Here is a 19,477-nt window from a genome sequence, read left to right on the forward strand (position 1 = left end):
CGCTCCTTGTCGGCATTGACGACGCCGTTCAGGCGTATGGGGAAATGACCAAGGAGCCGTCGTCAGTGGACATGGCAGGAAAGCGGGTGACCGCCGGGGTGAGTCCCGTACATCATAATCCCGTCGGCTCCGTTCCATCTTGACCCTGTATTGCCAAGCCCATAGCCACTTAGCAGGTAGTACTTCACTTAAATCAGTGTGTAGGCGTTCGAATAAATTCGACTGCTATCCAGCGATTCCTCCAAATGCAATCCAATTTAGCCCAGGTACCAGTGCCTTAGCACAGTAGGCCCGGGATAGCATAGAGCTCCGCCCTAACGCAGGTCGCCTTATTAGATGGCAGCAAGCCATTATCACCCTTCACCAGAAAAGAGAGCCTGCAAGCCGCCTATCTTCGCATCTCCACTGGGAAGGTATCTCAATAGCCCTACCAACTTCTCTATCGCTGCATCTCAGTTCTTCTTATAAGGCAGGTCATAGCCTCGCGTGAATGCTAATCTCTGAAGCTACACCGTCACTTTCCGAGGAACAGAAACAAACCATCATTCAAAGTCTCGATCGATATTGTATCCAAGAACCTTGGGATACAATCCAATCCCTACTCTCTCCTCCATACCGGGAAAGGTTTCCGCGACTCTTGTGTGAAGCGATAATCAACAAGTGGATGTTTACCCACTTTCTCGAGAACCTGTTCTGATTTCTGGATGGGAAGCGTGACGAAACAGATGAGCACGGCGACCCATCGTTCTCCCAACGTCTTCAGTATTTGCATAAAAAATTCCACGAAGGTAAGGCTTCTCATTGGCTCCTCAATCCCACCGATGAGCGCTTCTTGTTCTTCCTTATCCTGACGGGCAGAATTGCTTACCCTTGGTCTTCTTAGCAAGCCCTGCCAATGCAAGCTGGTGGAAATTGGTCACCCTTCGCCATGCCACTCTGGATGAGAACGAATTGGAATTCCAAACCCCTCGGTCCAAACGGCCTTATGTTTTCGGTATCGAGAACCAGAAGCGGCGAGCGAGTACGGCAGTCACTCTGGCAGATCAGCTTCTAGCAGACGACCGACTTCAACCCTTCCTTTATGAATTTAAGAATGCGGACGAAGAGGCACACCGCCGGGAGCACCTTATGAATATTATAGCCGACGGTGCGCAATCTATGTTCGATCATGAGTTCCAACTGGGCGGACAGGTAAAAGTCCATCAACTCCCCGAGTTGGACCAGTTTGATACCTCTACAGGACTCATGTTCTCGGGTCTCGGTGCTCGAGAGGAGTGGAAAGAAACTCCGCTGTTCGTTCCTAAGCGGCAGGGCCGCGTGATTCTCGTCCTCCGACCCGGGTTGTTTCATTATGATCTTCCTGAGGATTTCGTGCCCTCTCATCGACGCCTAGAGTGGGCAGAGAGAAATTATCCCCTGTCCACTCAGATGGCTTGTAAAGCTGAGGTGGTGATGGAGACAGTCCAGGCCGATTCGGCTGAAGCAACCCCAGCCGATACCGAGAATATAGATATTCTCTATGGCACCTTATACGGCCTATGGGATTAGTGAACAGGGAGTGTTGAAAACAGACCAAACCATCTCATTTGACACAGAACCAGCCCACCTCTGAGGATGAACGTGTCTTCTATAGCCACCGCTGCGCCTCATTTGTTCCAAGCCCCTGCCTTTATCCAAATTGTAGTTCAGAATTTTGAATGTTCGATCTCTCTCTCGCGTGACTCAAAGTGTCACATAATTTCATAAAATCAATATAGTTCTACATGTTTCTACGATACTTAAAAGGATATGATTCTATGTGAATACTGAAAAACAGTTTTGTTATATTAGTAAAAGATTACATCGTCATTGCGGTGCCTCCGAGGACAGAGATAGCCGTGTCATACGTACACCAGGGGGATGGATGCGCCAGACCGTCAGTCGTAGGAACTATCTCGGGAGCAGGCTAGAGGAAATACCTGTCGTATGAACCATTCTGCTCGGCGGGGAAGTAATCCCCGTTCCCATTTGTGTAGTGCTCGTTGGGCCTGCTTGCATTACGACCACCACTACCACCACGCTGCGGCGCACTCACGGGGTATTCCCTGAGGAAGCGAGCAACGTCAGCGTGTTCGACGTTGGGCGGAATGGTTCGGTACCAGTCGCGGAACAGACCAGCATCTTCCGGCTGGTCCAGGAACAGCCGCCGACTCGCGGGGACCACGATCGTATGGCGCACCGGTCGATCCTCCCCGATGGCCCAACTCATGAGCTCCCGGTAGAGTCGGATCCGATTCCCACACCAGACGGCGCCGTGCAGCGGCTGGCTGCCCGGGTTCTCCGCGCGTTGGCGACGGAACTCGGCATCCAGAGCCCGCGCCGGCTCATCGTCCATATCAACCATGCTCGCGTTGTTCCAGACAATTACCGTGAAATGGGCGCTGGGCCCTATATTGTACCACCGGATGTCGTACGCCGGGCGGCGAGCGTATTCGGCGAGCCGCGGTGTGGGTGGGATCCTGAAGCTCATCTTGGTTAAACTCAGGTGATCGTTCTCTATAATCTTGGTTCCCTGCTGCGGTGAATCGGTATGATATAAAGGCAATTTCGGGAGGAAGGCGGGTGGGGTGGGCGTAGATATATGTCCTTCATTCATCGGTGAATGGGTTGGACTTATAGGTCTCGCTTTTCTTTGTGGATAGTGATTCTAGGGGGTTGGTCCTCGGAGTTTGTCTCGAATTATTGCGGTATGTCTTTGTGAGGTAGGAACATCCCCCCTCTGTATCCAGATGTTAGCTTTGTGTGAGCACTCATTGTAAAGTCTATTTGCCTCACTGCAGCTAACTGTCAGGCATGATGGGGATAGTATGGTCGCTTGAGGAAGTGTGGTCCGGAACCCGAGTTAGGGCTGCATTGACTTCCATTTTAGACGGCAACTAAACAGACCTCAACAACCAAGCCAGAGGAGCATCAACAGCTTTGGATAGTGGATACCTTGGGAAATGGGTCCATACCAGAATAGTACCGGTGCAGCGAGATATTCGGAAATAAAAAAAAAAAAAATAGAAAAAAAGAACGACCGAGACGTGACTCGAACACGCAACCACTGCCACATCCTCAACCGGAAGGCAGCGCGCTACCATTGCGCCACCCGGCCAATGCTATGTTTTAAAGCTTCGTCTTGCGCAACTCATACCGCTTTTGCAGATGACGCTCAACTGACATGCTGAAGTTTACTTTTCCTCATCACCCACTCCTTTAGGGCAGTGATACAGAGTGGACCTATCGGCATGATAACAGACACTGTAGCCTGTTCAAAATAGTTTGTCTCTCAATGCTCTTCTCCGGGACATGACATACATCAAAGACTTCCCTGTGTCAAATCTTGACCATGTGTCGTTGCATGCATAATTCGTGGCTCTTCGTATACATTTAAATGCCATCTTGTTGACATTACTCAAATATCCACAAACATATGAAATGCCTCAGGCTGAATAGACAATAAACATATTTCCCCGCTTTCCCCAACTGATCTGCATGGTTTTGGTGGCAGGTCAAGCTTTCACCCTCCGATTTACCCATTTAGCCAGAATGCTTGATTCATGCAACCAAATACATAAATATCTCGACGGCGCATACTGGCAGATCACCAATTCAGCGTCTTCAAAGAATATCGCCATGCACTCCCACTACATCAGAAAAGCGGCTGTGGTCTTCTCCAGCCTTGCGGCTGCACAGTCTTCGCACTGGGTCGATATCTGGACCGCTATGCCGCAACTCACAGAGCCGGGAAATCTTCCTCCGGAGCCATTTGTAGGTCTACATTCTGAGACGCATACTCTAGAGACTTAAAAATGTATAGAATTCCAGCTCAATAATTTTCGCCAACACAACAATCCGGCAGACTATCCGCCTCAATCAGCCCGCTTCGACCATTCGCCTTCGTCTATCGAATGCTTTTGGTGTGGATGACCTCGACGTCACCAATGTATCTCTTGCGCTTCCACTACACAACGAACTCGGCACGAGCGTTATCGTTCCAAAGACGGCTCAATCTATCCTCTTCGATGGATTCCATAGCACAATCGTTCCTCCAGGGAGCCTGGTTGTATCCGACCCGATCCGGCTACCATCCACGCAATGGAACACGACCATCACAGTCGACATCTACCTGGCAGATGGACAATCAGGCGGAGCCATCACCTCACACCCGGGGAGTCGAACAACCTCGTGGATGCAGTTTGGCAACTCGATCAGCGCAGCCAACTTCACAGACCCCTCCGTAGCCAGCGTGGAACACTGGTACTTATCATCTCCCTTCTAACTCACTCCACCTAACATTAAGCAGGTACTTCCTAAGCACGGTAGAAGCCTACCTCCCGAGCGCAGTCAAAGCCTGCGCCATCCTAGGCGACAGCATCACAGACGGCCGAGGCAGCGACAACAACCAGAACAACCGGTACGCATCATCCTCCCAATTCCAACCTCAATCCTAGGACCACCCGAACCTTCACCACAACGAAGCCCAAACCTTCATCACCAGATCCACTAACCCTAACCCAACCAGGTGGCCGGACCTCCTGCTCAACCGCATGCAATCCACAAAGCCCGTATCACAAATCCCCCTCCTCAACCAAGCCGCGGGCGGCAACCGCATCCTACACGATAGCCTGGGCCCCTCGCTCCTCTCGCGGCTCGACCGTGACGTCCTCTCGCACAGCCAGATCCACACAGCCATCGTCTTCGAAGGCGTCAACGACATCGGCACGGCCAACGCCGATCCCCACAACCAGACCACCACGGGCGACCGCCTCATCCGCGCCTACCGCCAGATCATCACGCGGCTCCACGCCGCAGGGATCCCGGTCTTCGGGGCGACGATCACGCCGTTCGGGACACCCGCGAACTCGTCAGTCGTGCAGCCGTACTCTGACCCCGAGAGGGAGAGGACCAGGCAACGTGTGAATGCGTTTATCCGGGATGGCGGCGTGTTCGATGCCGTGCTGGACTTTGATGCCGTGCTGCGGGATCCGGGGTACCCTGACCAGTTGAGGGGCGAGTATGATTCGGGCGATCATTTGCATCCGAATGTGGAGGGGTATGAGGCTTTGGCGCGGTCGGTGGATTTGGGGGTTTTCTTGAGGGGGGTGTGGTATGATGGGTGGTTGTGATTGTGGGGTTATCGGTCGGTATGATGGTTGTTCTTGTGGGGTTGTTGGTAGTATTGCGCTGTTGGGATTGTAGGGCTACGGGGGAGGCTGAAATGGATAGCACAAATGCGCCGTAGCGGGGCCTTACCTGCCCATCTTTTGAATCGGATTTATGAGTCAAACGATATCTGTTGACATCTTGATAGCTGACCAGATTAGTAGTCTTTCACAGTTGTACTTTCTTTGGTGAAACTGAGGTTAAACTTAGAAAAACAAAGAGTACTGCCGGATAACTCCTTTACTCTCTTTGATAGGATGTGACTAGGTAGGATGACTCCTTAGATACGAAGTACAGCATAAGTAGTTTACGAAGAATGCAAACAGAACTCATTTGGAGTATTTAAAACCAAGCTGATATACCCCACACAGGTAAAAATCCCTTTCATCACAACGCACTGTACCACAAACACACACACCCCACTTGACTCAACCACCGCAGCCATGACCACACCAACTTCATTCATCCACTTCGGCCTCCTCCCCACCGAGCTCCGCCTCGAGATTTGGAGGTTGGCGCTTCCCGACGACTTTTCGTTCTTCCCTGTCGTATGGGGAGGAGGATGTTTGCATTCTCTTGGGTGGCATCACTGGTGGGGCCAGATCAAGCAACTCAACCTACTCACTGAGTCTAAGCTTGACTCTCCCTAGACTAAGATCTACACTCTGTTTTTCGTCAACCACGAAGCTCGTGAGGTTTCTCTTCCCTGGCTCAAGGAGCAGAAGCGCCGCTGGAAGCATGCGTATAGGCCGGGAGTCGAGAAACGAAAGCAGCTCCTGTTCGACCGGCACCGAAAAATGCTCACCCTGGAATGGAAATTCATGGACAGCTGTGATACCCTTTACCTGTCTCCCAAGGCGTACGGAAGCCTACGAGTGGCCGCGCAGGGTGTTCAGCATCGTGGGTTCAATCATTGGCTCAATTTTCTGCTGAGGCGACTGGCGATTCCGGCCGAGCTGTTGAGGGCGGATAGGGAGGCGCTGCGATGGATTTTCCGGGCTTTGCCGTGGTTGAAGATGGTCGTCGTCGTGATGAACGCACTGCCGGAGGGGGGCAACGGGGTCCGAGTGCAGGATCGCTGGACGATTGACCAGCAGTCCTTGATGACTGGGAAGTCCCTAAACTATCTGGGTCACCGACAACCGCTCCGGTGGGATGCAGCTCAGGAGATCTTTAGTCCTGAGATCTATGCCTTGATCGAGACGGCAGCCCACCGGATCAATAAGCTGGATTTACTTGCCTCTAATGAGTATTCGATCCAACCCGTTCTTGCTGTTAGCGGTTGTAGCGCTTATGCAGAGTATCGTGTCAGCGAGCGTCCTGGCCGGTTCTGGGTTTATCCTCCTGAGCGTGAAGATATGCAAACTATGGGAGTCAGATACCCTTGGTAATTATGGCCAACAGCTTAAACTAGAGTATATGGCTCTACACTGTATGGTCCAACTTCAGTGAAATCGTTCCTGGTGATCTTCATGATAGTCTCCAGTTACAGAAAAGAAAGAAAAGGAAAATGTCCCTCATGTTCTCTTCGCAAGTGTATAACCCGGTATAACCCTTCATACCGAGCAATTAGTCCTCTGTAAGACCATAGTAGTGTAGATAGAATACCGCAACATGTATAAGACCAGGACAAATCCCACCAGATGGTCTGCCATTGCAGCACATCGCACTCCACAACATCAAGCTCTGACCATGAAGATCATCAATCCCGCACGGGACGCACAGCGCGGGCCCAAGCCCAATACGTTTCCTCGTTTCGTAGAATTCCCGGCCGAGCTCCGCTATCAGATCTGGGAAATGTCCTTACCAGACATCCCCTGTCCGCGGGAAGGTGATTCAACTCTGTTCCCCGCGGAGACCCGACATTGGAAGCGCGAATCGTCTACAGACCGTCCGTGTCCAGCCAAGGCTCTGCTGGTTGAGATTCCGGTCGCCTTGCTCCTCGTTAATAAGGAGGCTCGCAAGATTGCGCTCCCGTGGATCAGACGGCAGAAGCATCGCTGGGAGTTCGATTCCCACGTGTTGGCGTCGCCGCTCAACTCTCGAGACTTGTACTGGGCTATCTGGTTTGACTACGCACGCAAGATCTTTACCTTCAGTCGGAAGTTGGAGATGATCAAGGGATGGCAGGACGCAGTGTACCTGTCGCCGGACGACTATGTGCTCCTCCGGACACAAATGCGGGCGGGCAGCCTCCCAAGACTCGATTGGAACTTCTGCACGGTGGCAGTGTCTTTGGAGCTCTTGGAGACCCATGTAGATGCTCTGGCGGTGCTGGCCAACGGCTTGGAGCGGATCTGTTCCGTGCTCGTGGTCGTCAGTGGGTTGCCGCGCAATACGCTCCAAATTCGCACAACAAAGGACTGTTGCACTGTGGAATTTGAACCATTGGACCGTTCCAAGTGGCTGGAGTGTACTTGGAACTCCAGCGTGATCAAGTCCAGCGTGATCAAGCCCAGACGTCGTTTCAGGCGCAAGCGTCGTTCCCAGTTGCGACAGTGTTGCGATTGGAAAGGCGGCCAGACCATGTTTGCACAGGAGGTCTATGATCTGATCCAGGAAGCGGCTCAGCATCTTCCCGCTCGTTCTTACCGGTATCAAACCATAGGCATCATACCCGTAGAGGTGACGAATAGCGGGTTTGGGTAGACGGGGGTTTTTTGGGTGCTGTCCTGCAGGTATGTCGTTCTTCCTTAAAGTGACTTCGACTATATTCTTTATGTGATGTTGCAGAGGATAGTCTTCCCGGCACCACCTAATCTTTTTACTCACGCCTTTCGCGATCTCTTTACCTTTGGATTTGCTGAATAAATTTACTTTCTCTCTTTGATCTCTAAGTAGTAGCGGCGCAAAGTCTGACGAATTCGTTGTTGATCCGTTCTGGATCCTCTACCACCCCGTAGCATCTTTACCAATTTCAGATGATCACAAGTATTGCGCACTTCTTTTAGTAGGCCACTGACTCCTGCTGCCCAAAAATTTGATACATGAGGAGGTATTGCAGTGAGCTTAAAAACAGTGCTCGGATCTATGAGTAGACTTGAAGGCATTACCGCTTTAGTACTACCACGACATTCGGTAACTTCGCTGTGAACCACCTTCCCCAATTCTGATATTACCTTGACCCTAGCTGCCAGGACAATATTTCAACGTACCTGGACCGGTGATGTCCTGCCTTTTCTCCGCAGAGCTCATACCACGACCTCTGTATCTAATCTGTGTGATGTGTTTTGGACCTCTCGAACTCTGTTCTACTAAGCCCGCTTTTCTTGATAGATGGGATTGAGTTAACTACAGTTGACGCCTTACTAGAGGGGTGTTCAAAGAATGATGGTCACTGGAAGTAAACAGAGAAAAAAGTTTAATGGAAGATTACCGTATTAGTTTTTTCGTACTGGTGAATGACTCCTTAGGTCTTTGTTGAGAAAGACTTATCTCATAGTCGACGGTTCCTCAACCACGCATAGAGAAGATCCGAGGTACTGTACATAAGTACAAGATGACGCGCCCTCGTCATCCTGCCTACGAAGAAACGAGAAATTCTCTCAGATCCCATCAAGATCCCAACACAGAGCAATCTTTCTCAAAAAGAACCCAGAATCCCCAGCGAAATGTCTCGGCCAACTGAGTTTCCTCGCTTCCAGGAGCTTCCAACCGAGCTCCGCGTCATGATCTGGGAGATGAGCCTACCCGAGATCCCATCCCCTCGGTCTTGCGTGGGAACGCTAGTCCACACAGCAACGCAGAATTGGAAGAGCGGCAGCCTGGAGATCAAGCCCCGGCTGCGGGGTTTCGGTGAGATCCCGATTCCCGCGCTGATCTGGGTGAATGACGAAGCGCGCCAGCTCGCGATGTCCTGGGCTAGGAAGAAGCAGCACAACTGGTTCCCGATGGTCATCAACAATGATAAATACCGGCTCTGGTTTGACGGGCTGCGGAGAGTGTTTACGATGCGGTACCAATACGAAGTCGACATCACCAGTAATGATATGGTCTACGTGTCGCAGAAGTCGTACAACACCGTGCGCTCCCTCATGGAAGAGGCCCACCGGACGTCGCGATCATGGCAGTACCACCGGCTAGCGGTGCCGCTGGATGTGCTGAGGAGCGATATCAATGCACTGCGGGTCCTGTATCAGTGCTTCGAATTCCTCGGCCATGTGTATGTGGTGGTGAATCCGATGCCCGCGAAGGTCCGGCTGAAGGACTGGTGGGCGTTTGATCCCGAGTACTGGCTCGAGGGAAAGCATATCTCGATCCTCGGGAATAAAGCGCATGGCTCGACCAATTGGCCTCGTTTTCCTGGGCTGGTGCTCTGGAATGATTTCCCGCCCATGTTTGATCAGGAGGTCTACGACCTGATTGACGAAGCTAATCGCCGGATCATTGCCAGTGAGAGAGTTTTTCGTATCGTACCGATCCGTGCGCAAATCTTCGGTGGAACCTGATTTCATGCCTATTGCGCGGACTCTAGGTAATCTGCTTGGAGAAGCAGTGTATCAGAGGCACTTGGATGTTATGGTGTAGGCTACGGTGATTAGAAAACTTAGAAACGTGGATTTTCCATTGGCCTCACTCGGCAATCATCAGCTAACTACTGAAAATTCATACATACTTGAACCTTGTCACTATTCTTATACTGTATTCTTGAGTATAGACATGTGCGTAAACGTTAAGCTCTGTGCTAGATGCCAAGCTATCTACGCACTGACCGTTCAGTAAAGCACAGTAGCCCGTGAGAGGTAGTATGCACGTAAAGTCAAATAACACCCGCTCTTAAAGCTCTTCTCAGACAAAGACTAAGTTTCAATCTACAAAGACAGATAACCAGTAACGAAGACAACGCCTGGACTACATGAAGTGCGGACTTGACCTGCCGAAACATGCTTGTTTCTTGGATGACGACTACGGTAGCCTAGACGTGGTACCTTAAGATACAGGCTGATTAGGGCACGACGGCTAAACCATCCCGGGTCAACCTCGGCCGCCTTTTACCCGACTTGGGCCAACTCACCTTATGTTTTAAGCTTATGCGGGCAGTGCCGAAGCTGCCAAAGTACTTCACACCCTCCAGGCATGGCGCATACAGCCCTGCAAATAGACTGTTCTTGCAGAACGGCAGCTTTCGCTATGCCGTGAAGAGCATCCAGAATGATAGACACAGACACGAGGCCGAAGCCTGTGGCGTTTCGACCCCACATTTCGGGGCACGCCAAGATGCAAGTATTTGGTGCGTACTATAAAAGCATAAAGAAGTACCATCACCCAACACGCTCACCACCAGCAGACTCAAATCCAACATGCTGCACACACTCCTCGCAGCCATTGCGCTGCTAAGCACAGCCACCACGACGAATGACTCGGGGCCCAACACAAGCTACACGGAACCGATCCTACCAGGCTGACACTCGGACCCGAGCTGCATTTTCGCCGCAACACTAAACAACACCTTCCTATGCACGAGTTCACCCTTCCTGACCTTCACAGGCCTCTCCATCTACGCAAGCAAAGACCTAATCCACTGAAAACAAGCGAGCCAGGCGCTCAGCCGCGCGACACAACTCCCAGGGCTGCGCGACTCAACAAAAACCCAAACACTGGGTCTCTTCGCCTCCACGCTCCGCCAGCACAACGCAACCTTCTACCTGATAACCACCTGGCTGGACTGATCCTCGCCCTCAATTCCACAATTCCTCCTCTTCACAACGACAGACCCCCTCAAAAGCACAGCATGGTCCACCTCCGTCGCCATCGAGAACCCAAACCATGCAATCGACCCGGACATCTTCATCGACGACGACGACGGAACAATAGCATGGACTACAGCGGCACGCCCATCCACGCTACATCCATAAAGCCTAAGGCCGGACTAACCAGCGCCCCCTTCCCCTTGTGGCATGGAACAGGGGCCTCGAACCCAGGACCCCACCTCTACAAGAAAGACAGATAGCACTACCTGTTGGTTACCGAAGGCGGCACACAACTCAACCACGCGACCACCCTCGCACGATCCAGGCACCCGGTTAACGGAACATGGGAAACTAGTCCGCACAATCCCTTTGTCAGTAGCAGACACACGAACCGCTATTTGCAGACAGTCGGGCACGCGGACCTATTCCCTGATGCCGACGGGAACTGGTGGGGCGTGGCGCTGGCGACGCGCGGTGGGCCCGCGCTGTATAACCAGTCTACTAACCCGAAGGGCCGCGAGACGGTACTCTTCCCTGTGGACTGTGCGGAGGGCGGGTGGCCTGTTGTGAAGGAGGGGCCGGTGCGCGGGCGGATATCTGGGCCCTTGCCGCCTGCTTCTCTGGATGTGCGTGGGGAAGGTGGGTTTGTGTTGCTGGTGCTGAGGGTTGTGGATTTCGTGGCCGGCTGTAGCTTGCCGCGGCACTGGGTGCATTGGCGTGCGCCGGTTGATTTGGGGTTTATGCTGTTGGTGCCGGGGGAAAGGCGAATGCGCTGCGATTGGGCGCTAGTAGGGCGAATTTGACGGGTGAGGAGGACTTTGCGGCGCCGGACGGGTTGACCTTTGTGGCGCGTCGGATTGGGCGTTCTCTCTTTGCGTTTGCCGTGGATGTATACCCTGGTTTGGGGGGAGAGGGGGCCGAATGAGGTGGGTGTTTCTGCATTTTTGAACCAGGGGCAGCATGTCGATCTGGGGGTTGTGGAAGGATTGCGAGGATCAGATGGACGGATGGGGAGGTATTTGCGGTGGAGGGCGACGGTCGTTGGGAAGACGAACTTCGCGGGCTCGGTGCCTGATACCAGGGTCGTAGAGGTTCCTGGAAGGTGGAATGGGGATGATTTAATCCGCTTGCATATTCGCTCGGTCAATACCACACACACATCTGCGGTTCAGTGCGGCGCTGGCCGGGAGACCCGGAGATGAGATCGTGCTTGGGGTCGAGAATACCACGCTCATCAGTGGTGATAGGGCGGGAACTGGTAGCTTAGACAGCCACTGGGCTTCTGTGAGGGTTGGGCTCGACTGACGGTGCTTAAGATGGCTTGCTCGGGGCTTATGCTATCACGAATGGCGCACGGCATGCGATGGAGGCATATATCAGTGAGTGGGGGTATCTGGGTGAGGCGCAGGAGATTGACTATGGGGAGCTCATCCCAGTCACTGCTGAACAATTGTGAAGTGGTGTGGAGTATCTGGTTAGTTAGGCAGGCTGCTCAGCCGACTTCGAGTGTATAGCACATCTTCAGCAGTTATACTGGAACCGGTAACCCGGAATCTTAAGGATGAGCCCCACATACTGCATTAATCTCGGGTCCCACCTCTCCCACAAAAACAAAACAAAAGATAAAGCCCAACGCGGGGGTTGAACCCGCAACCTTGAGATTAAGAGTCTCACGCTCTGCCGATTGAGCTAGCCGGGCTGATTTGTTGAAAGCATGCTTTTTGTTAAGCCTCATAATCGCTGTCAATGCTAGCATAGCTATCCCAGGTTGACCATGTTTCAATGGTAGTTCCTTCACTCTCGCAGCCTATCATATACCTGCCATTGACAGTGCATTACTTTCTACGGGTGCTATCTGAGTGTATAAGCCTGATAGAGTGGTTTTCACTATCTGTACCCCCGGATCTCTGGTTTGTGACGTCGCTGCTGCGGTTGCCTAGGGTTATATATTTTACCATAATAACTGATATAGGATGGCTGCGGAACCCGATACAGGATGACCTCGCGACATTAACATCCATGAAATACCTGATCCACACGACTGAACAAAAACAACATTGGACGGCATTTGAAGCTTTCATACCCCTATTCTCGCCCCCACCTCCCTCACCCCAGATGCGCACCCACCCACCAACGCAGACAACATTCTCAGCCAACCCATCACACCACCGATTAACATCCCAAACATATCTCACCAGACAATTTCCCATTAGAACAACATGCAGGTCCAGTTTCTCCGATGGCAGAAACCTCGGCGTAAATATCATGCCATGAACAGCCTGCCTGGAAGGTATCAAGACCCCCACGGCTGCTTACAAGCTCTAATTGGCGAGCTTGACTACTAGCAGGGATACGTTCATGTCTATATGCATGCCAAGGGAGGATTTCGCCGGAGCTCCTCCGAAGAATATTGCAGAGTGTGCAGGGATGAAGGGGATCGCCCCGCGGGATCTCCACCTCCCCGGCTCCATTCCCCGCCTATCCTCTCTTCCATGAGTACGTATACGAGTACGGAGGAACAAAACCGACAGGTATAAAATGCACGAAGAGCAAGCAAGCACCGGTCCTCATTCCTCGCAATCCCTTCACAGAATCGTAACCCACAACAAAACTCCGCTGAGGACATCAAGATGGCCCTTTCCCTCCTCTACACCCTCCTGCTAGGAACAACCGCAGCAGCGGAACCCTACACCGAGCCCTACAGATCCCAATACCACTTCACGCCGCGCAAAAACTGGATGAACGATCCGAACGGGCTCCTCTTCCACAACAACATCTACCACCTGTTCTACCAATACAATCCAAACGGGACAGACTGGGGCGCGATGTCCTGGGGCCACGCCACTAGCACAGACCTGCACCACTGGGAGGAGCAGCCCATCGCGCTGCTGGCGCGCGGCTACCCGGACACGATCACGGAGATGTACTTCTCGGGGTCAGCGATAGCAGACGTGCACAACACGAGCGGGTTCGGCACGGACGAGAGTCCGGTTCCGCTGGTCGCTGTTTATACGTCGTTCGTGGGTTCCACCCCTCCCCCTCAAGCCCCCCGTCTCCCCTAGCTTCTATTCCTCGAGCTAAACAAACCGCATAAAAAAGTACCCAAAAACCCAAACCCTCCCCAGCGGCCAAAACGTACAAGCCAACCAACAAGCACAATCAATAGCCTACAGCCTGGACAACGGGACAACCTGGACCCCCTGGGACGCCGGCAACCCGGTAATCCCGACCCCACCAGCCCCCTACTCAACGCAAGACACGCAAGAATTCCGCGACCCATTCGTCTTCTTCCACGAGCCCACAAACAAATGGATCGCAGCCGTCTCGCTAGCCACGCAACACAAGATCGCAATCTACACCTCAGACAACCTGAAAACCTGGACGCAGACCAGCACCTTCGGCCCCTTCAACGCCGTGGCGGGCGTCTGGGAATGTCCGAATTTGTTCCCCCTCCAGCTGGACGATGACCCAGCCCAGATAAAATGGGTGGCGCAGATCTCGGTGAATCCCGGTGGACCGCCGGGGACGGTGGGGTCGGGGACGCAGTATGTTGTTGGGATGTTTGATGGGGAGAGGTTTGTGCCGGACGAGGGCGGGATTTATACTTCCAACAATACTGAGGGTAATGCTACCCAGGTGGAGGCGAATTGGGTGGATAATGGGCCGGATTTCTATGCGCCCACCAGCTTTAATGGTTTGCCGAGCGGCGAGCGGATCGATGTCGCTTGGATGAGTAATTGGCAGTATGCGGCTAAGACGCCGGAGAAGGGGTGGCGCGGGGCGTTTACGCTGCCGCGGAGATTGGGGCTCAGGACTGTCAATGGGAGGGTGAGGCTTGTGCAGGAGCCGGTTGTGGATTTGGCCCAGCTGGGGATTGCGAGGAGCGAGGCTGCTGCTGGAAGTGTTGATATCTACAACCAGACCTGGACCACCCTACCCCAGGGAACTACCACACTGCCTGTTTCAGGGAAGACGCTGGAGGTGAGCCTGCAGTTCTCGGCAAGGAATAAGACAGCAGCCCGCGTCGGGATCACCGCGCTCGCGACGCCGGATCGCAGCCAACAGACGCAAATCGGCTATGACTTCGAAGCCCAAGAAGTGTTTCTGGATCGCACCCAGTCCGGGGACGGGAGCTTCGATGCCACGTTCGCCAGCGTGTATCATGCACCGCTTACGCCAGATTGCAACGGCACGGTGAGCTTGCGCGTCTTTCTGGATTGGTCGTCTGTGGAGGTGCTTGGGGGTAGCTTTGGGGAGACCAGTCTGACGGCGCGGGTATTTCCGAGCAAGGATGCGAAGGGGTTATTTTTGTTTGCGGAAGGGGGGGATGTGCGGGATGTTGGGGTGATCGTGCGGAGGATTGGTTCGGTATGGAGATAGATCGGATTTGTCGGAAGAAATAGAGCGAGAGGTGTGGTAGGGTGTCTCTGGGAGGTGTCAGTTGTCAGCCTGGAGCACCCAAGTACCTACTGTTCTATAACGCCGTCTTTGGAAGACATTCATTGCGCAAAACATGCCATTATATTTTGAGGGAAAGTACAAACACGGAACCTGAAATCTCTGGTCGGGCCGAAATTACCATCATTTGATCCATGGTACTTTGGGGTATGTGCACGGCACTGTCATTCATTAGACAATCAAAACTATATCATCACACATCACAAAGCCAGATTAGCACAACTGAACGCTGGCGATACCGACCCCGAATAGTCCGCGATAATCGCCTCGACGGCAGCGTACAGGCCCGGGCCCAACAGGAACAACCCACACGCCATCACGATGACATGAATCACCGTCATCATACTGCGTACCACGCCTGCAAACAACTTGCCCCGGTAAAGCTGCCAGTACGCGACGGCAAAGAAAATGAACCCGAAGAACGAGTCGAATGCAGCACCGAGCAGCGACAAGAAGTCTCCCATACTAGGAATGACTTCCGAGAAAATGAAACCCAGGACCCAGATCACCGCCATCAGGCCAAGCCACACCCCCCAGCCAATCACCGTGTTGCTGTGTGCGTGTCGCGACTGACCCATCAGGTACCCAAACACAAATTTGGCGCTGACGTTGGCGTAGATGACGGCGATAATGAGCGTGGGCGCGATGACGAACCCGAACGACGCCTTTTTGTACGCAGCAGTCCCTAAGCTGCCGAATGCCGGCGCGGTGGCGTACTGGCCCAGGTACCGGAAACCGATGGCTGGGGGGACAATAAACAGGAATACCGAGATACCCGTCAGGACAGCGAGGGCCTTGGGAAAGTCTTGCGGGCGCTCCATCTCGGAGATGAAAGTCGGGAAGAGAATCTGAGGCACCCAGAGGAAGGTGATATTGAGGACCGCGTTCATGCAGTTGACCCAGGTCGTCCCAGGAAGGGGGAAGGCGTAGGTGTGCACGGGACCGTCTGTAGGGTATCTGCCGTTGTACCCGTATAGTGGTGCCTTCTCGATACCCGCAAAGACGAGGAACAGGAGAATAGAGATACCCATACAGGCCGCTGCGAACGTGAATTAGCAAAGCGAGATTACCAATTGTTGCATCAGGTGGACACACATGAGAACATGGACATGAAGGAGACATGGCGCAATGTCCTAGGCACAGAGAGCACAACGCCCATGATCGTGCAGATCACTGAGAAGACAACCGTGCACAGAGAATGATCTGACAAAGTGTTAAGGATCTTGGCGCCCGTTAAGATGTGGAAGCCGATCAATAGGACGTTGTTGGCCATCAGCATGAATCCGCCAAAGACGTAGGCGGCTCGACTCTTTCCAAACGCATAGTATCCAAAGTCGCCTGCCCGCCCACTGATTAGTAAGGCATATTTCCTCCAAGATAATGATGGGCTTCTCACAAATATTCCGAATCTGTGGATGCTTCATGATGAATTTGTGCATAGTAGTCGAAGTAATCCAGAACAAAATCCCCGAGACCAACATAGTGATGATTCCTGGCACCCACCCCAGCACTCTATCAACCCCCGCCCGATTAGCATGAGTGATGTGCGGCCAGTTACGGAATACACTCACGAAAGCGACCACGACTGCGACATGATGGCGAGACAGACCTGTTCTCCGCACAGCAGCCATGCGCCCTTCTGCCACGACATGGTTCGGAGCTGGATCTCATGTTGATCGTCTGTTGCGATGCGTCAGAAACGCTATCAGGCATAGTCCAATACCGTGGACGTCAAATCGTCTGCGTACCTTCAGTCTTCAAAGCATTCAGGATCTCCGCCGAACTGTAGCCATCGGAATCGAACTCATCGACGTCAGCCGGCTGCTGGCCCGGCTGCTTCTTGTCGTCGGGGAACATGGCGAGAATGGTCTGCGGTCTGCGTTCACGATGATGCGACGAAGTATGAGGCGATGGTATTTCCGCGGAGGCTGCAGGGTTTTAAAGCGAAGGAGAGTTCTAGACGAAGCTAGACGCAGCACTAGTGGTGGGCAGGCTGATTGGAGTGCTATGGCGTGATAACGCATCAAATGTTCGCGATACGGAGCCAGATAGCCAACCAGGCCCGGGAAGCTGGTTAGCTGCGGATGGGCTGAGCGATGGAGGCGAATAACACGAGCACAGAGTAAGAAAGAGAGAAAAAAAATGAGGAGGCTAAGGAGGCGCTCTGGGCAGCGGCAAGGAAGGATTAAGGATTAAGGATTGTTGAGGGAAGGAACCTTGAACTCGGAGATGGCCGAATCTGGCGAGAAGAACGGCAGCAAATGCTACCTTGCCATGACCCTTACATAATCGGGCTGATTATAGAAAGATGTTGTGCTACGATGGATCAGATGGTCGTCTTCTGTCTGTTGTCTGTTGGAGGAAAAGAGATTAAGTTGATAGCCCTGTGGTTGGCACTACAGAATAAGGTTGCGCAGTGTGTTCCTGCGAGGTCTTCCATCGATTCCACTGCAAATTGCACTCGCACACCACGTGTACCGTCGATGGCGTCATTGGACCAGATTGACTTCCCGGGCTAAGCTTTGGAATTTCCATGAAAGCTTCCTTGTTGTTTGGGATGTCTCGTATAGAAACCTGTGTCTGTGTTTAGGTTTACACCATCGGGATGATGGCTGGTTCGTGTGAAACTTTGACATCCCCGGACCGAGTTGGCTGGGAAGTCAATGTTATGTTAAAGAAGGCTTAGGGCTGCTACCATTGCACAACTTATACCGTACAACCAACTCACACCCAGAACCAGCAGGCCCCTAGCTCATCGACCATCTCTTGAAACTGTGTTCCTATCGAGTCTGACCTTCTGCCAGTCAAACTTCACCAAGCGATCAAGCATCCAATCAGCTGGTGAAATGGTCCGTGCACAGCCTGTGCCCAATCAACGCCAAGCCAAAAACTCTTTCCAATCGCAGCATGGCAGAAAGCCCGGATCAAGTAGGCGGTGAGTCCTAAACTGCACCAGACCCTTTTCAGCGCTTCGTGTTTCTACCTTGACATCAATTTACAGCCTGAGGCAGTAGGGAATCCCCTCACACCACCCCAATCAGGAACAAGTCCAAAGCACCACTTCTTCCCCATATGGACCTGGCAGACCCTTTGAACGCAATGTTGAAATTGAGACTGTCTGATCAAGTCGAACTTGAAGCTGGACCGCGTAGCCAGAGTTCTCGACGAGGCCAGAGTGCCCAACATGATCTGGGGCCCGCCGGTCCTCCACATCGTGCTGCTCTACAAGAAGTCGCCCTTGCCCCGCTGTTCCCAAACATTCCCTTGGGGGCGCTCCCGGACGGTCATGAGTTCTCTATACTCACCTCCGACGAGCGTCTGCCGGAGGGCTTGCGTATCGTCGATGTGCACATTCGAGGCCGGACTCGGGCGGCGAGGTATCCCTAACCCGGCAAGATGCCCACTTCACATAATTATGCTGAGGCCGTTGTGCTGCTGCGTTTGTGCCACTGGGGGTATTCGAAGCAGGATGACTGGTGTGACGAGGTGGAGGGCCTCAGGCATATTATCGCTAGTCCAACTAATCACGTTCTCACCCGGTCCAGCTTGCCCATCACGATTCGCTAGAATGGGCGGGCGCTACAATGTCAAAAGAGAATTGGGACTTCAGAAGGCACTCACACTCCCTGACAGACTGGGTGATTGACTAAGTCCTCCTGAGGATCACCGCAATGGCGACGACGCTGAGGATCCGAGTAGTGAAATGGAAAGGGTCGAGTAATGCACAAGCCTGATGAATTGAGCGGCCTCTTCTCGCCTGACCTTACATTCTCATCACCAGCAGACTAACGATAAAAAAACAAAAAGAGAGAAAACGAAATTAGAAAAGCTTTTCAGCAGGCATTTGCCCTGTTTCTAGGTAAACTCTGTAACAGACGGATCATATTCTCGAAGGCAAATTATGCGATGAACGTTTGGGTGCAATACTGTGGAACCGTCGTGCATCATGCATATTACTATTCCACATTCGCCACGCACAAGTGTATGGGGTGGATATTACAACCCCAGCGTATATGGGACTAATTTAGCTTTGCATCTCGGCTGCATGCTTCGGGTTAACGACAATCCAGTCAAGAATCTCGGCGGTGGTAAATCATTGGCGGTGTGTCGCTTGAGGAACCAGCATCACCTTGTCAGGAGAT

The 19,477-nt window shown here is 52.7% G+C and overlaps 9 protein-coding genes and 2 non-coding genes across 11 annotated transcripts; 6 read left to right on the top strand and 5 right to left on the bottom strand.

The window, feature by feature from the left end:
• Positions 1 to 697: 697 nt before the first annotated feature.
• Positions 698 to 1,548, top strand: BO97DRAFT_340911 (uncharacterized protein; the record flags this gene model as incomplete). The annotated part of the gene is made up of 2 exons (XM_025691616.1): positions 698 to 788; positions 884 to 1,548. Coding segments are annotated over 2 exons (756 nt in total), but the record flags the coding sequence as incomplete, so codon positions are not given.
• A 397-nt stretch (positions 1,549 to 1,945) lies between these two features.
• On the bottom strand, positions 1,946 to 2,531 carry BO97DRAFT_466093 (uncharacterized protein; the record flags this gene model as incomplete). The annotated part of the gene is made up of 1 exon (XM_025699570.1): positions 1,946 to 2,531. The coding sequence occupies exon 1, from the start codon at positions 2,507 to 2,509 to the stop codon at positions 1,946 to 1,948; it is 564 nt and encodes a 187-aa protein (XP_025553508.1). The 5' UTR covers positions 2,510 to 2,531.
• Positions 2,532 to 3,055: 524 nt separating this feature from the next.
• Positions 3,056 to 3,136, bottom strand: BO97DRAFT_t91. Its single transcript has one exon. It is a non-coding gene; the product is annotated as a tRNA-Arg (tRNA).
• Positions 3,137 to 3,657: 521 nt separating this feature from the next.
• BO97DRAFT_412671 (SGNH/GDSL hydrolase family protein) lies at positions 3,658 to 5,150 on the top strand (the record flags this gene model as incomplete). The annotated part of the gene is made up of 4 exons (XM_025696250.1): positions 3,658 to 3,792; positions 3,842 to 4,281; positions 4,328 to 4,438; positions 4,547 to 5,150. 4 exons carry the CDS (start codon positions 3,658 to 3,660, stop codon positions 5,148 to 5,150), a joined length of 1,290 nt encoding a protein of 429 aa, XP_025553509.1.
• Positions 5,151 to 5,630: 480 nt separating this feature from the next.
• Positions 5,631 to 6,578, top strand: BO97DRAFT_422774 (2EXR domain-containing protein; the record flags this gene model as incomplete). The annotated part of the gene is made up of 2 exons (XM_025696821.1): positions 5,631 to 5,735; positions 5,838 to 6,578. The coding sequence occupies 2 exons, from the start codon at positions 5,631 to 5,633 to the stop codon at positions 6,576 to 6,578; spliced, it is 846 nt and encodes a 281-aa protein (XP_025553510.1).
• Positions 6,579 to 6,879: 301 nt separating this feature from the next.
• On the top strand, positions 6,880 to 7,836 carry BO97DRAFT_422775 (2EXR domain-containing protein; the record flags this gene model as incomplete). The annotated part of the gene is made up of 1 exon (XM_025696822.1): positions 6,880 to 7,836. One exon carries the CDS (start codon positions 6,880 to 6,882, stop codon positions 7,834 to 7,836), a length of 957 nt encoding a protein of 318 aa, XP_025553511.1.
• A 962-nt stretch (positions 7,837 to 8,798) lies between these two features.
• On the top strand, positions 8,799 to 9,635 carry BO97DRAFT_412673 (2EXR domain-containing protein; the record flags this gene model as incomplete). The annotated part of the gene is made up of 1 exon (XM_025696251.1): positions 8,799 to 9,635. The coding sequence occupies one exon, from the start codon at positions 8,799 to 8,801 to the stop codon at positions 9,633 to 9,635; it is 837 nt and encodes a 278-aa protein (XP_025553512.1).
• A 1,636-nt stretch (positions 9,636 to 11,271) lies between these two features.
• BO97DRAFT_422777 (uncharacterized protein) lies at positions 11,272 to 12,112 on the bottom strand (the record flags this gene model as incomplete). The annotated part of the gene is made up of 2 exons (XM_025696823.1): positions 11,272 to 11,948; positions 12,037 to 12,112. The coding sequence occupies 2 exons, from the start codon at positions 12,110 to 12,112 to the stop codon at positions 11,272 to 11,274; spliced, it is 753 nt and encodes a 250-aa protein (XP_025553513.1).
• A 391-nt stretch (positions 12,113 to 12,503) lies between these two features.
• BO97DRAFT_t90 lies at positions 12,504 to 12,576 on the bottom strand. The gene has a single exon. It is a non-coding gene; the product is annotated as a tRNA-Lys (tRNA).
• Positions 12,577 to 13,478: 902 nt separating this feature from the next.
• On the top strand, positions 13,479 to 15,257 carry BO97DRAFT_386938 (glycoside hydrolase family 32 protein; the record flags this gene model as incomplete). Its single annotated transcript, XM_025693562.1, has 2 exons — positions 13,479 to 13,897; positions 13,977 to 15,257. Exons 1-2 carry the CDS (start codon positions 13,508 to 13,510, stop codon positions 15,255 to 15,257), a joined length of 1,671 nt encoding a protein of 556 aa, XP_025553514.1. The 5' UTR covers positions 13,479 to 13,507.
• Positions 15,258 to 15,396: 139 nt separating this feature from the next.
• Positions 15,397 to 17,448, bottom strand: BO97DRAFT_283933 (uncharacterized protein). Its single transcript, XM_025691090.1, has 5 exons — positions 17,084 to 17,448; positions 16,907 to 17,015; positions 16,732 to 16,847; positions 16,431 to 16,673; positions 15,397 to 16,374 (listed from the first exon to the last, which is right to left on the bottom strand). Exons 1-5 carry the CDS (start codon positions 17,190 to 17,192, stop codon positions 15,536 to 15,538), a joined length of 1,416 nt encoding a protein of 471 aa, XP_025553515.1. The 5' UTR covers positions 17,193 to 17,448; the 3' UTR covers positions 15,397 to 15,535.
• Between the last annotated feature and the right edge of the window lie 2,029 nt (positions 17,449 to 19,477).

Source organism: Aspergillus homomorphus, assembly GCF_003184865.1.
Source record: "Aspergillus homomorphus CBS 101889 unplaced genomic scaffold BO97scaffold_9, whole genome shotgun sequence".
Taxonomy (NCBI): Eukaryota; Fungi; Ascomycota; class Eurotiomycetes; order Eurotiales; family Aspergillaceae; genus Aspergillus; species Aspergillus homomorphus.